At 45.8% G+C, this 14662-nt stretch overlaps 1 protein-coding gene across 2 annotated transcripts; it reads left to right on the top strand.

The window, feature by feature from the left end:
• The first annotated feature begins 1913 nt into the window (after positions 1-1913).
• Positions 1914-13956, top strand: LOC307201248 (sulfotransferase 1C2-like). 2 transcript variants are annotated; one of them, XM_079950295.1, is made up of 8 exons: positions 1914-2049; positions 4531-4702; positions 5584-5709; positions 6911-7008; positions 11436-11562; positions 11794-11888; positions 12704-12884; positions 13715-13956. In XM_079950295.1, exons 2-8 carry the CDS (start codon positions 4540-4542, stop codon positions 13825-13827), a joined length of 903 nt encoding a protein of 300 aa, XP_079806421.1. In that variant the 5' UTR covers positions 1914-2049; positions 4531-4539; the 3' UTR covers positions 13828-13956. The 2 variants fall into 2 exon arrangements, with proteins under 2 accessions (XP_079806421.1, XP_079806422.1); XM_079950296.1 differs by having other exon boundaries at positions 1994-2049; positions 4534-4702.
• The last annotated feature ends 706 nt before the right edge of the window (positions 13957-14662 follow it).

Here is a 14662-nt window from a genome sequence, read left to right as displayed (position 1 = left end):
CTTGGCCCCCCTCCTCTCCAGCCTCCGCTTCTGCCTCTGATACTGAACTGTTCTCTGCCACAGACTCTTCCTGCTCACTAAGCCCTGTTACCTCTTCAGCTTCCAACACCTCCTCCCACTCTTCTCCCTGTCAACTCATTGTTGTCCCACCACCACTCCCTGGGCTCTGAGCCTTCTTCCGTTTGGGGTTTACCCAGCCGGGGCCTCCCACCACTCCTCTGCATCCAGCCATCCCACGACAGTGGCCTTCAGCCAGCCCATCAGTATCATCTGACTTTGGTGATGGTTTGGGTTCCTCCAGAATTTCCACACATCTTGAGCCTAATCCAAATGGCTGTCAAATCAAAACTGATGAAGTGTTACAGAGAGAGCTGCCCATCTAATGACCCTCCGTTAGACAGCAACGCCCTAACCACATCACACTTTTGGTTTCAAAGACATGAACTTGGTGGTTAAACCTTGAAGAGCAAAGTGACAGACTCTGCTGGGTAAAGTAGACAGGATTCCCCATCTTAAGTCCACTGCTATTGAATTGACGCCAGATCCAGAGCTTCCAAACAAAAACAGCAACAGCAAGCCTTCCAGAGCAGCAGGCAATCTGGGGAAGAATTTTGCATTCCAAAAATCATGTACTGGTTTGAAGAGAAATTTGGGTGGCGCTGTGGGTTAAAGCCTCAGCGCCTAGGGCTTGCCGATCGAAAGGTCGGCGGTTCGAATCCCTGCGGCGGGGTGCGCTCCCGCTGCTCGGTCCCAGCGCCTGCCAACCTAGCAGTTCGAAAGCACCTCCGGGTGCAAGTAGATAAATAGGGACCGCTTACCAGCGGGAAGGTAAACGGCGTTTCCGTGTGTGGCTCTGGCTCGCCAGAGCAGCGATGTCACGCTGGCCACGTGACCCGGAAGTGTCTGCAGACAGCGCTGGCCCCTGGCCTCTTAAGTGAGATGGGCGCACAACCCCAGAGTCTGTCAAGACTGGCCCGTACGGGCAGGGGTACCTTTACCTTTACCTTTAATCCCCTGGAGGGGACGTGGGTGGCGCTGTGGGTTAAAGCCTCAGTGCCTAGGACTTGCCGATCGAAAGGTCGGCGGTTCGAATCCCCGCAGCGGGGTGCGCTCCCGTCGCTCGGTCCCAGCGCCTGCCAACCTAGCAGTCTGAAAGCACCCTCGGGTGCAAGTAGATAAATAGGGACCGCTTACTAGCAGGAAGGTAAACGGTGTTCCGTGTGCTGCGCTGGCTCGCCAGAAGCAGCTTGTCACGCTGGCCACGTGACCCGGAAGTGTCTGCGGACAGCGCTGGCTCCCGGCCTCTAGAGTGAGATGAGCGCACAACCCTAGAGTCTGTCAAGACTGGCCCGTACTGGCAGGGGTACCTTTACCTTTATCTTTAATCCCCTGGAGACCGAACTATACAGTATATATATGGCACTTACTTCCTAGGAGATCTCCTCCCCAAAGACACCCTGTGAACTCCAGCAAAAGACTGGCATGGTGTGCGAAAGACCTTAATCCCTGTCCTCTGAAAATAACTCTCTCACCACAAAAAAATCCCTTCCCCAAATGGCTCCCCCTCATTCCTCAAGTTTCCTCCGATAACCCCTTGGAGGATGGGAAGCATTTTTGCTTCTTTATGTAGCTATTCAAACTCCCTCCCTCCAAGGTTTGAAGAGCAAACTTACTGCCAGTGCTCTGCATAAGTCCAGCTCAGTGATCCTTCACAGTTCCAGGAATGCAAAACTGATGTCACCTGCTGCGCTCCTCTTTAATTTTAAAGGCAGCTGAGGAGCGGAATCTGTTTTGTCAAGGCTGGAGGCAGGCGGCAGCTAACTGCCTGGTTAAATTGTCGAGAAAACAACCCAAAAGTACTTAGGAAGTTTAACTGTGTAGCTTTTACGCTACAAAGCTTTGAAGGGAGAAGCTTTTAATCCACCACTTCTGGGAGGGACCTTCCAAGCTTTTCAACTAGGAACCAATCAGAGCCGGTTTCCTTTCCCGTTGTGGCTGCTGGAACCGGGAAGTCTCTGAAACTCAACATCAACTCGGCAAGGACGAAAGGTACAAAATTGGCAATAAGTTGGTCTTTCAGAGTGGCAGCACCCACACTTTGAAGTGCTCCCTGGTTTGGTGCCTGCTGAAAATATTTCTATTTAGGTAAACCTACCCAGACGTGCGCTGGCATGTGTTTTAAACTGGCTTTTAGCTTACAGTTTGAATTACAGCAATTGTTGGATGTTTAAAATAGTTGTTTTTAACTGAATTGGGTTTTGTTTTTGTTTTTTACTGATGATTTGATCATCTTATTCTTTTTGCAAACTGCTTTGGGGATTCATTACAATCAAGTAGTATATAAACCTCAGGTAAAGGTAAAGGGACCCCTGACCATTAGGTCCAGTCGTGGCCGATTCTGGGGTTGCGGCGCTCATCTCGCTTTATTGGCCGAGGGAGTCAGCGTACAGCTTCCGGGTCATGTGGCCAGCATGACTAAGCCGCTTCTGGCGAACCAGAGCAGTGCACAGAAATGCCGTTTACCTTCCCACCGGAGCGGTACCTATTTATCTTCTTGCACTTTGACGTGCTTTCGAACTGCTAGGTTGGCAGGAGCAGGGACCGAGCAAAGGGAGCTCACCCCGTTGTGGGGATTTGAACCACCGACCTTCTGATCGGCAAGTCCTAGGCTCTGTGGTTTAGACCAGTGTTTCCCAACCTTGGGCCTCCAGCTGTTTTTGAAATACAATTCCCATCATCCCTGACCACTGGTCTTGCTAGCTAGGGATGATGGGAGTTGTAGTCCAAAAACAGCTGGAGGCCCAAGGTTGGGAAACACTGGTTTAGACCACAGTGCCACCCGTGTCCCTTCATAAACCTCATGTAGTCCCATCTAAATCTAAGCGTTCTATCTCAAGAGGTTCCTGCTAAACCCCAAATGGGTGTCCACTCTCTGCTTGGGCAAGGAATTTTAGGGTGTTTCAAACTCACACCTGAGCCTTCTTCCCCGCCCATTCAATTTACATTTTTCTGAACCTATAACATTTTAAGTTTATGGGGGGGGAGGGGGGACGCACTATGTATGATCTGGCCATTTATCCGCTGCAGAGCCTCTGCCTACCTAGATGCAACGGAGAGTGATTCTTCTGTGACACGTTAAATTTTAAAATGCCCCAAGACACAGGCTGCAGACACACTGTGGGATGTAACATAAGCAGGCAAGTACAACACTTCCTGTTTGCCCTGAGCAGACAGAGGGGGGTGTTACTGCAGCCAGGAGGACTTCCTGTCACACCTGGGCTGGAGCATCCTCCCCCTGCGTGTGACCAGGTAGATGGGCGTGACCCTGTGAGACGCAGCCATCTTCCCTTTCTCTCTTTTGCTGCCTTCTTCCGATATTGGTGTATTTAGCTGTCTGCTGGCTCTCAGCCAGCAGGGCATGGGCTTGTATCCCTACATGGGACGAACTCACTCTGGTTTCTGTAACTTCAAGCTAAAGCCTGCCATCAGGGAACCTACTGTGAATTGCATGTAAGTCCAACTACACCTTTTTGTTTTTGTTTTTCTGGTTTTTTCTTTCTTTAATTCTTGCTAATAAATAGATAATACAACAAAAGACAGTAAAAATATGAATTAGTTTAATTTATGTAAGTAAGCAGAATACTACTTGTATATGGTTTTTGCTTACACGGATTATATATATGTTTACTCAAGAAGATATACAATACTGTATGTATATGTTATACGAGATGTGCTATATGAAATGTGTCATATGATATAAGAGATTGTTAATAAATCAAATAATTTAAACAAACAAACAAACAAACCTCCTGTTTTACTTTTAAAAGAAGACTGTTGTGTCTTTATTCTTTTTAGGAGGGATAAAAGGGGAATTTACCAGGATCAAACCCAATATGGACAAGCCAGATTGGAATGCTTAAACAAATCTACCAACTAGCTTCCTGCAATATATTGGGGAATGTACTCTGCCACTGACTCACAAGTGTAAGTGAGGAAGGATAATATTTAATCAGTATATCCTCTCCTACTATCCTCGACATTCCCACACACGCCACACATTTAAAGCACTTACCCACCCAAAAAAGAAAACTGGGAACTGTAGTTTACCCCTCAAAGAGCTATAATACCCAGCACCCTGGTGGATGGAAAGGTGGGAAAGGCCAAGGTGGGGAAGAGGTTGTGGAGGGGGCAGGGCTATCTGGGAGAAGCTGTGGGTCCAATGGGGATGCACAGGGACTGTGACTGTATCCTCCTCTCTTCCTGCCTTCCTTTTTCTCTGGCAGGGCTCTTGCGCCTTTTGGCAGGCAGAAATTAAGGCGAAGAAGCCCTTCTGAGGAAACCCACCTCCAGCTGTGTTGTGTATGCCTGTTGTTGTTAAAGGCTCAAGAGTCCTGATATATATAACAAAGAGAGAGATGGCAACCGTAACCCAAACGCTTACGGTGGCAACCATGGAAGGTCTCTTCCCTCAAAGACAGAGACGCATAATAATGCAAGGTGCTGTATTTTCCTTGTGTCTTGTTTCCCCAGCAGAGAGCAATGCCTACAGGACAAGGGAAAGATGCCCAGCCAGAGGGGCGCCCTGAGCTGGGCGAAGTGGACGGGATTCCCCTGGCAAAGGCTACTTGTCAGGAATGGAGCCAGATCCAGAGCTTCCAGGCGAAGCCAGACGACCTGCTCATTTGTACATATCCCAAAGCAGGTAATTATCCAGGGACAAAGCTGCACCCAGTCTGAGAGGTGCAGAAGCACAAAACTCAAGATTAGTCCAGCGAGAGTGTCCTATATTGCCTTCAGAAAGACGGTTCTGCAAGGTCAGGCATAGGCAAACTCAGCCCTCCAGATCTTTTGGGACTACAATTCCCATCATCCCTGACTACCGGTCCTGTTAGCTAGGGATGATGGGAGTTGTAGTCCCAAAACATCTGGCGGGCTGAGTTTGCCTATGCCTGTGCCAGGTAGACGATTATTACATTCAGCTCTGTGGGTGGTGATCATTCCATGCATTAATGTTTGTTCTTTTTATTTTCAGAGCACATACAGGGCTCAGAATCTCTAGGTTCTTCTGTGTGTTTATTATTATTATTATTATTATTATTATTATTATTATTATTTTAAAAAACCAAGTTCCTAGTCCTAGTGAGTTTGAACGCTGTGCTTAAAATCATGTGTGCAGAGAGGGCTTTAAAGGTCTCTGTATCTCCCTTTCTTACAGCTAGCAGAAGCAGTATAAAGTGTGCAAAGTTGGCACATAGTGGTAAATATGCAAAATCTATTCAGGGTGCAGAATAATTGGCTTGCTGCGCTACTGATTACTGTAAACTTTCCGAGCACAGATCCACAACGCAACTTTGCACCTGCTAGTTCATAGTGATAGATGGAAAGTAATATGCATTAGTGGCTGGAGTCACATGGGTGCTGAGCTGTATACAGCATGCACAGGAGCCCTGTAAGCCAAAGGGGAAAGGGGATTTAAGTTTTAAATAGCATACAGGGCAAGAGAGCTGAGGTCCTGGGCAAAAGACTGGGCCTGAATATATGAGTGCTGATTTTCCCTCTCTCTCTCTTTGTGCATTATGCCAGGTACCACCTGGATACAAGAGATAGTGGATATGATCCAACAAGAAGGCGACCTGGATAAATGCCAGCGGGCCCCTGTGCATCATCGCCACCCATTCATTGAGTGGGCACGGCCACCCCAGCCCTCAGGTGACAAATACAGCACCATCCATATTCCTGTGGTGCCCAACCCAATCTCTGGGTGGGGAGAGACTTCTGGGGTGCCTGCTTTTACTCTGTTTCCTTGGAACGAAGGTCACTAGAGACAGTGGCATCTTTAGGATATATGGCTTTACTTGCACAGATGTGCAACCTGAGCATAGGCTCACAGCAGGAACACTCCAGCAGATCTTGGCCTCCACTTTAGGTTTCCAGGGAGCCTCTATCCCTGTCTTTCTCAAGCTTCCAGCCCAGACAAAACTCACCCCAGACTAGCTCCCCTGGCCTCCCCCCCCCTTTTCTAGGATGAAATGGTATCCAGCCAGGTGAGATGGGGAAAGGACCACTCTTCTCCCCCCCCCCAAGAAGCATCTCCAGTTGTTTCCATGGCAACACATCTGGTCTTCACCAACTTCTAGGCATGTGCAGAGAGGATGCTTAACAGACTTGGCCAGGGCCCTTATTTTGAAAAAGAGACCATTCTGACCAGTTCAGCAGGTTCCCTCTTGTACAGGCTGCCATATGGAAGATACAAAACCACTGGCTTGATTGGAACCTGTAATGGTTATAAGGGGTTACTTGTGCGTAAGTTGCCGTTACTTTCGGCTAGATTGCCTGGCTAACCATGCCTCGGCTGACAGCCCTTCACTCCGTGGCCGTTCAGTCGCTTGCAGAATCCGTCAGTGGGCGTTTCTTGAACCTCTTCCAGCATAAAAGTTGTTTGACGCCAAGTCTCCGCCTACTCTCCCTGCGCGGAACTCTCCTGCACAAGGAAGGAGTGGGCAGAGGTGTGCCCGTGCTCTCTCCACTAGTCTCGGGCGAAGAGTCTCGGAGACCCCTCTCCAAATCCTCCATCTCCCTCCCTTCTCTACTGGTGTTGCGCTGAATTCCTTCCCCTCTGCTGGTCCCCTCTCCTGCATCGCTCGGGAGCCTTGCCTCCACCTCTCTCTCCGATGTCAGTTCCCTGACAGAACCCATAGGTTTCTTCCAGACCAAACATTCAAACCTATAACATTATAAAATGGGTTTCTCAGCATAACTACCTTCCCCAGGTCTCCCTGAAAGGCCAATCATGTAACTCAATTTGGATTTTGAAATGGATTCATTTTTCGCTGTGTTTTGCCCTCCGAAATGGGATGGGATGATCTCCCATCCCTGCTCTGCCACTAATGCCCCACTCTTCTTTGAGCAGGGGTTGATCAAGCAAATGTGATGCCTTCTCCACGGACTCTGAAAACCCATCTCCCCGTGCAGTTGCTCCCTCGGTCCTTTTGGGAGCAGAACTGCAAGGTAAGGGATGGGAAAAGGGGCCTCACACTTTGGGAAGAGACACGCTTTTGCTTCATCTGAGAGGTGGATCCTAGGGCTAAACTAGGTGCCACGCTGATTTCGGGAAGGCAATCAGCATGTATGCTTTTAAAAATGTAAAAATATCAATAACAGCTGTGAGATACCCTAAGCAGGACTCCTTCTTCCCCCCTCCATTGCAATGTTGCAACAAAAATGTCTTTCTGATGCAAATAGCTTTGCAGAGGCAATGTTCATTGGGATTGAGACTGTGGTGGAGAGCTAATCTCTCCCTTTCCACTCCCTGTGGTTCCAGTACCCTCAGCACCTGCTATTAGATTTTTTTATAATGTGCATAGTAATTGCATTTGCATAATTAATTTCAACATCTGTGGCCCTCAGATGTTGTTGAACTACAACTCCCATTATCCCTGATGGTTGGCTACATTGGCTGGGGCTGATAGGAGTTAGAATCTGACAACATTTTGGAGGGGCACAGGTTTCCCATTCCCGAATTTGGTCCTTAGGCAGCTCTCTACCGCTTGGCTTGTAAACCAGATTCAACCCAACTCCAGAGCAGCTACTTCCCATTTGCAGATGTTTGTTTGGATGCGATGAAAGTATTTTTGTTGTGGGACAGTTGCACATGTCCTATGTGGTTCAGCTGCCACCACGTGGCAAACAGGTATCTGGACTCCATGGGGTGCATATCAGCCTCTTGTGACCTTTGCAAGAGAGAATGGTCCAAGGATATATGATGCTGTTGCATTGCTAGGCTGGGTCAGCTCCAGACTGTCTGTATTCTGCATGAGGGATTCAGGCACACACCAGAACATTAGATCTCTGCAGTTGTCAGGGTGCTGTCAGCGGATCCTGGCTGGTTGCCCAGGAAAGTATAAATACAAGGAAGAGTTTCTTACTGCCCTTTTTCATTTCAGTCTTTACAGAGAGAGGCTAAAGAACCCAGCCTCTTGGATAATGGCATTGTCCCAAGTGAATCTCCACCCCGCCCACCCCCGTCTCTCCCACTTCCTCATTCGTCATTCTTATCGTCTCCTCTATGGGTGCTACTATGTGTCCTCTGTCTTCGAACTCTTTGCTCTCCTACTTTTAAGGCTCGCCGGGTTCTGGGAGATGGAGGGTCTGGAATGCTTTCTAATGACTGCATGTCAGCCAGGTGTTGCTCTGGCTCTCCCATGATTTCCCAGCTTTCCCCCTCATCTGCCTCTGAGCTGTGACCTCCCTCAACCCCCTGTTGTAAATCTATACTGTCTTCCTCTTCCTCCTCCCCGGAAGGTTCAGGATGGGGAGGCGGTCTCCACCATTCCTCCTCTGCCCAGTCCCTGGCAGCAGTTAAAATAGATTGAAGTGCTTTTTGCAGTTTGGAAAGTGATGGGGATATACACTGCAAAGTTTGGGGTGAATGAATGATCAGCAGTGGGGAAATGTATAACCACCATGCAAACGAAACAGGATGGACGCCATTGTTGTATAACCTCCCTGCAAACAAATCAGAACAAATGCTCTGGGAAGATCGTAATGTGGGTGCTTCCAGATGACCTGTTAATATATTGACCACTCATCCTGATTAGTTTTGCGGCGAGCTTAGCAGACATAGATTTAGTGAGCATTCATCCTGACTTGTTGTGGGGAGGTTAGATGCCGTTGCATCAAAGCAAGAGCTAGTCCACACTTTCCAGTACATTTCCCCTTCACTTTCCTTATTGCAAAAAATCCAATAGTTATGGGGATGCAGGTTTGTGATGCAAGACTGATTGTGGCTGCAGCAGCCCATAACATTTTGAGGACTTTTATTTGCTGCCGTGTCCAGTTGAGAAGTCTGGGGTTGTGTTTAGGAAAGGTTACAACGCTTCCCTGAGTTGTTGGGTGAGTTGTAGGGAGCTGGTTTAAGTCTATGGAAAGTGTGTTGCTTCCAAGGCAACTATAATCATGCAACCTGAATATTTCTTTACACAACTGTCATTATTTTTGGTTGGCATTCAGTTTGGAAGCACCCCTTGTCTAATGTCTGTATAAACTTTGTGCAAGCAAAAAGAAGGAGTGAAAGATGCTGAAAAGAGGATACTTGGGTGAGCTAGAGAAGTCCTACGTCTGTCATCTTGGAGCTTCCTTTTTTTTATAATATTTATTAAATTTTAGTTTAACAATAAAGTACATAGATAATAACACAATCTTTTCCAATATCCACATTTCATATTCATCTTTGGACTTCCTCACAACCCTTGTTCCTGCTTTCTAAACTCATAAATTTTACCAGCAAATTATTAACTTGGTTTAATTCATATAATATAATTTTCGAATATTAATATCTCAAATTTTGGGATTTAACATACTCTTATTGAAACTTAATCATAAAATGTTACTTATCCAAAATTTATCTTTTCGTCTTCCAATTAAATTTAAATTTCTATTCTTTATACCTAGTTTGTTGAAGCCATGTTTTTGCTAATCTTACATCTTTCTTAACATTCATACAATTTACAATGTTTTTGTAGATAGTCCTTAAATTTCTTCCAGTCTTCCTCCACCAGTTCTTCTCCCAGGTCTTGGATTCTGCCAGTCATCTCCGCCAATTCCATATAGTCTATCAGTTGCATCTGCCATTCTTCCAGTGTGGGTAATTCTTGAGTTTTCCAGCTTTTAGCGATGAGTATCCTTGCTGCTGTTGTAGCATACATAAAAAAGATTCAATCCTTCTTTTGCACGCTCTGATCAACAATGCCTAAGAGAAAGGCCTCTGGTTTCTTAAGGAAGGTATACTTAAATACCTTTTTCAGTTCATTATAAATCATTTCCCAGAAAACCTTCACTCTAGGGCAAGTCCACCAGAGGTGAAAGAATGTTCCTTCAGCTTCTTTACACTTCCAGTATTTATTATCAAACACATGGTATATCTTTGCAAGCTTGACTGGAGTCATGTACCACCTATATATCATTTTCATAATGTTTTCTTTCAAGGCATTACATGCCGTAAATCTCAAACCTGTGGTCCATAACTTTTCCCAGTCAGCAAACATGATGTTATACCCTATGTCCTGTGCCCATTTTATCATGGCTGATTTAACCGTTTCATCCTGTGTATTCCATTTTAACAGCAAGTTATACATTCTTGAAAGTATCTTAGAGCTGGGTTCTAACAGTTCTGTTTCTAACTTTGATTTTTCCACCTGGAATCCTATCTTTTTGTCCAACATAAAAACTTCTTTAATCTGAGCATAATGTAGCCAATCTCGCACTTTGTCTTTTATTTTCTCCATACTCTGCAACCTCCAGTTATCTCCATCTTTTTCTATTATTTCCCAATATTTCGGCCATTTGGCCTCCATATTGAGTTTTTTCAGGGCCTTAGCCTCCATTGGTGATAACCACCTTGGGGTCTTGTTTTCGAATAAGTCTTTATATTTCAACCAGACGTTAAATACTGCTTTTCTGACAACATGGTTCTTGAAAGTCTTATGTATTTTAGCCTTGTCATACCACAGATATGCATGCCAACCAAACGCATTGTTGAATCCTTCCAAATCTAAAACATCAGTGTTCTCAAGAAGTAGCCAGTCTTTCAACCAGCAGAAAGCTGCTGATTCATAATACAACTTTAGGTCTGGCAGGGCAAAGCCCCCTCTTTCTTTGGCATCAGTTAATATCTTAAACTTAATTCTGGGCTTTTTGCCCTGCCAGACAAATTTTGAAATATCTCTCTACCACCTCCCAAAACACTCCATTTTGTCCACAATCTGCAAAGTTTGAAACAAAAACAACATTTTTGGCAATACATTCATCTTAATAGCAGCAATACGTCCTGTCAAGGAAAGTTTCAATCTTGACCAAACATCTAGATCCCTTTTAATTTCAGACCAACATTTTTCATAATTGTCTTTAAATAAATTCCTGTTCTTCGCTGTTATGTTTACCCCTAGGTATCTTACTTTTTTAACCACATTTAATTCTGTCTCTTTCTGAAACCTTTCTGATTCTGAAGAAGTCAAATTTTTTTCTAAGACCTTGGTTTTTTGCTTATTAAGTTTAAATCCCGCCACTCGACCAAATTCATAAATCAGTTGCAACACCCTTTTAGTACTAGGCTCTGGCTCCTGTAGGGTCAAAACTAGGTCATCGGCAAATGCTTTCAGTTTATATTGTTTCGCTCTGACCTGGATACCTTCCACCAACCGGTCTCCTCTAATCATATTCAAGAGCACTTCTAGGACCGATATAAATAACAAAGGGGATATAGGGCAACCTTGTCGTGTTCCTTTTTCAATTCTAAACTCTTCTGTCACCACATTGTTAACTATCAGTTTTGCCTTTTGCTCTGAATACATCTTGGAGCTTCCTGGAGCAAAAGCTTGTTAATGACTGAATCTCCTAGTTAAATGCATTAATGTCTCCCATTTGTCTTCCCCATTCAGTTCCTTTACGTGGCAAGAAACGCCAAGGACTGCATGGTGTCCTATTTCCATTTCCAAAGGATGAGCAAGGTTGTGCCTGCCCCCGGAACATGGCAGGAATATTTTGAGACTTTCATGGCAGGCAAAGGTGAGTTAAAAACTATGCACCCTTCCCTCCTAATTTTTTTGATTATAGCAATAATGACAACACTTTGCAAGTGTGAGAAAGTTACAATAAGGAAAAGGTCAGATGCAGTTGGTGACAGTGTTTATAAATTGCATTTGGTGGTGATGTTAGCTGCAATAGCATAGTGTTTTTTTGCTTCTGCTGGGGGATTTGTCACTGTGCTCCTCATCGCCCCCACTCTGTGTCTTCCAGTGGGCTGGGGCCCGTGGTACGATCACGTGAAAGGCTGGTGGAAGGCAAAAGACACACACCGTGTGCTCTACCTCTTCTATGAAGACATAAAAAAGGTGAGCAGATCGGTAAGGTGGTGGGCCCTTCTGGACAGCATCCCTTGCGGAGTTCAGACTCTGCTCTGCACCCAGGCAATAGTGCAGGGATGATGTGGAGTGAATCTGCATAGGGGAGAAAGTGTCAAAAAGCCTGTCCCATCTGCCACACCCAGAATGAATTGCTGGTGAGAATCAGATGGCGGCTCTGTCATCACCTCTCCCTCATCTCTTGCCAAAAGGAAGCAGGAAGAGGCTGCTAGTAAGCTGGGGGTGGGACAGCTCCACAAACATATTTGCCTGCCTATCCTTGGTCCTCTTTCTCTACCTTCATCTGCCATTTCATAAGTTTTCAGCAGATCCTGTGTTGTGTCTCCAACCCTGGTTTCCAATCTTGCCTACTTGCCTCCTCCTCCTTGTTCTATGTTAGCGATACCAGGCCTGATCCTGCAGACACTGTTCACATGTCCCAGGTACCCTTTGACACTACAGCAGCCTTCACCATGGCCTGTAACCAGGGGGGACGGGAGGACTCAAGGCTGAGGGGGACTGTATTTGAGGGCAAGAATACAGTGACCACAGCAATAAGCCCTGCGAACAAGGAATAAAACCTGTTAACATGGTTTCCTTCTGGCTTTTACACTATTATGAAGGAGGTCTCCATGTTGGCCAGTTTGAAAAAACGGGCAGATTGTGGAAGATTTACAAGCAGATCTGTCTGCTTGGGATGCCAAGGCACTTCTCCTAAACATTCCTGTTCTCAGCACCACCCTGCCCCTTCCCGGCGTCCTTTTCCTCAGGCCAAACCCTGCTGCACTTTCTCCATCTCCACACAGGACCCAAAGCGTGAGATCCAGAAGGTGATGCAATTCATAGGGAAGCAACTGGACGAGGCAACCGTGGACAAGATTGTCCGCCACACTTCCTTCGAAGTCATGAAAGACAACCCCATGGCCAACCGGGCTGGTGTGCCCATCTCGGTCATGGACCTCTCCATTTCCCCATTCATGAGGAAAGGTATGGCTTCTCCCTCAACATCTTTATTTTGGACGGTGCCAACTAAGCTCAACAGGCAGAATGCTGAAATCCCACAAGTCACGTCACCTGAAGGAAACGGGCCCTGTCTTAGAGGGCCCTCCAGAATGGTGTTCGAATGTTCATTGGCGGTGGGTTTATTCATTGTTCAGTGATGCTACCCCGTGTTTGCTGTCTGGAAGGGTATAGTGAGGCAAAACTGGAACAAAAATGAACCAGAACGTTTGTGGTATAAAAAGTTGCAGGATTTCAGTTGTGGAAAATGAAGCAGTGTGACCACTCCAAAATGTTTTGGGTGCACACAGCATTGGAAGTGGTATCTCATGTGACCACAAATCATCATGAAAATACAGTGGTACCTTGGTTAAGTACTTAATTCATTCCAGAGGTCCATTCTTAACCTGAAACTGTTCTTAACCTGAAGCACCACATTAGCTAATGGGGCCTCCTGCTGCCGGCGTGCCGCCAGAGCACAATTTCTGTTTTCATCCTGAAGCAAAGTTCTTAATCTGGAGCACTATTTCTGGGTTAGCGGAGTCTGTAACCTGAAGCATATGTAACCTGAAGCGTATGTAACCCAAGGTATCACTGTACAAGAAGGATATCTAAGTCTCCAACATATATAGACTTTTTCTTCGAACATCCCCCTACGCCCTTGCAAAATCTCTCATTGAGGGATTACTGCTACATCCTAACGACATTGAGCGCTGTGAATATACCCACCCTGGTAGTTTATGGGGCATAATAGCAGACAGTGCCGTTGAAAACTTCTCCCCATTATGCTGAGTGGATTGTGTGTGTTTCTTTTATAGGGACAGTTGGGGACTGGAAGAATCACTTCACGGTGGCTCAGAATGAGCGGTTCAATGAAGACTACCAAAGAAAGATGGCTGATACTACCCTGACATTCACCATGGAGCTCTGAGAGCCAAAAGTCCAATGTCAGAATCCCTTAAGAGGATTCCCTGAAAAGTGAAGGCTCACCTCAGCCAATGTCCTCAGGGGGTTTGCCTTTCTCCAGCAGCACTAACAAAGAAAAAGTGTTTTATAATTTCATAGGCTGTATGTTTGGATGCTTGATTCCATGTGGGTGGGGACACTGCTTTCTGCTTGGTGGCATTTCCTAATGCACACTGTGGCATTTGCTTTCTGGTGCAGAACTTGGTGCATCTGTGAGGCCCCTAAAAACTACAGCTTTCACTGAGCAAGGTGGGAGAAGTCTAGGGCACTTCTAGCCTGTGACTATTTTCCGGTGAGATTCAGCGTTAATTGCACAGCCTGAATTTGCTGGCATGTGGCTGAATCTTACCTGAAAATTGGATCACTTGATATGGAATGATCCCTCTTGTAAAACAAACCCAATTCCTCAAAAGATCCGATTTCTTGCAGTGATGGGGAAATGCCCCAGAAAGTGAGAGATAAACACTTGCTAGCCTCACAATCCATCTAACCTCCTCACAAACAAATATGGGTGAGAGCTCATTCAATACCTAGTGTTGGCTAACCTGTCTGCAAACAAACCAGGATGAATGGCCGATTAGCTTAGCTTCCATATCTGCTTGTCTCTTCACAACTGAAGAGACAAGTTCTTACGAATGTGAGCACAACATTTCTGATTGTCCTGTTGCTATTTTGGTGGATTTAGTCGGTAAAGCTGTGCAATTAAAGTTGCTTTGCAACTCTTGCACAACAAATTCACTCTCCCCACCAAAAATCTCAGACTTTTTCTGATAAGTAAAGCAAAATGTTTGTGATCAAGA

This window comes from Podarcis cretensis (genome assembly GCF_951804945.1).
Source record: "Podarcis cretensis genome assembly, chromosome: 13".
NCBI lineage: Eukaryota > Metazoa > Chordata > Lepidosauria > Squamata > Lacertidae > Podarcis > Podarcis cretensis.
This window is presented reverse-complemented; position numbering and strand designations above follow the sequence as displayed.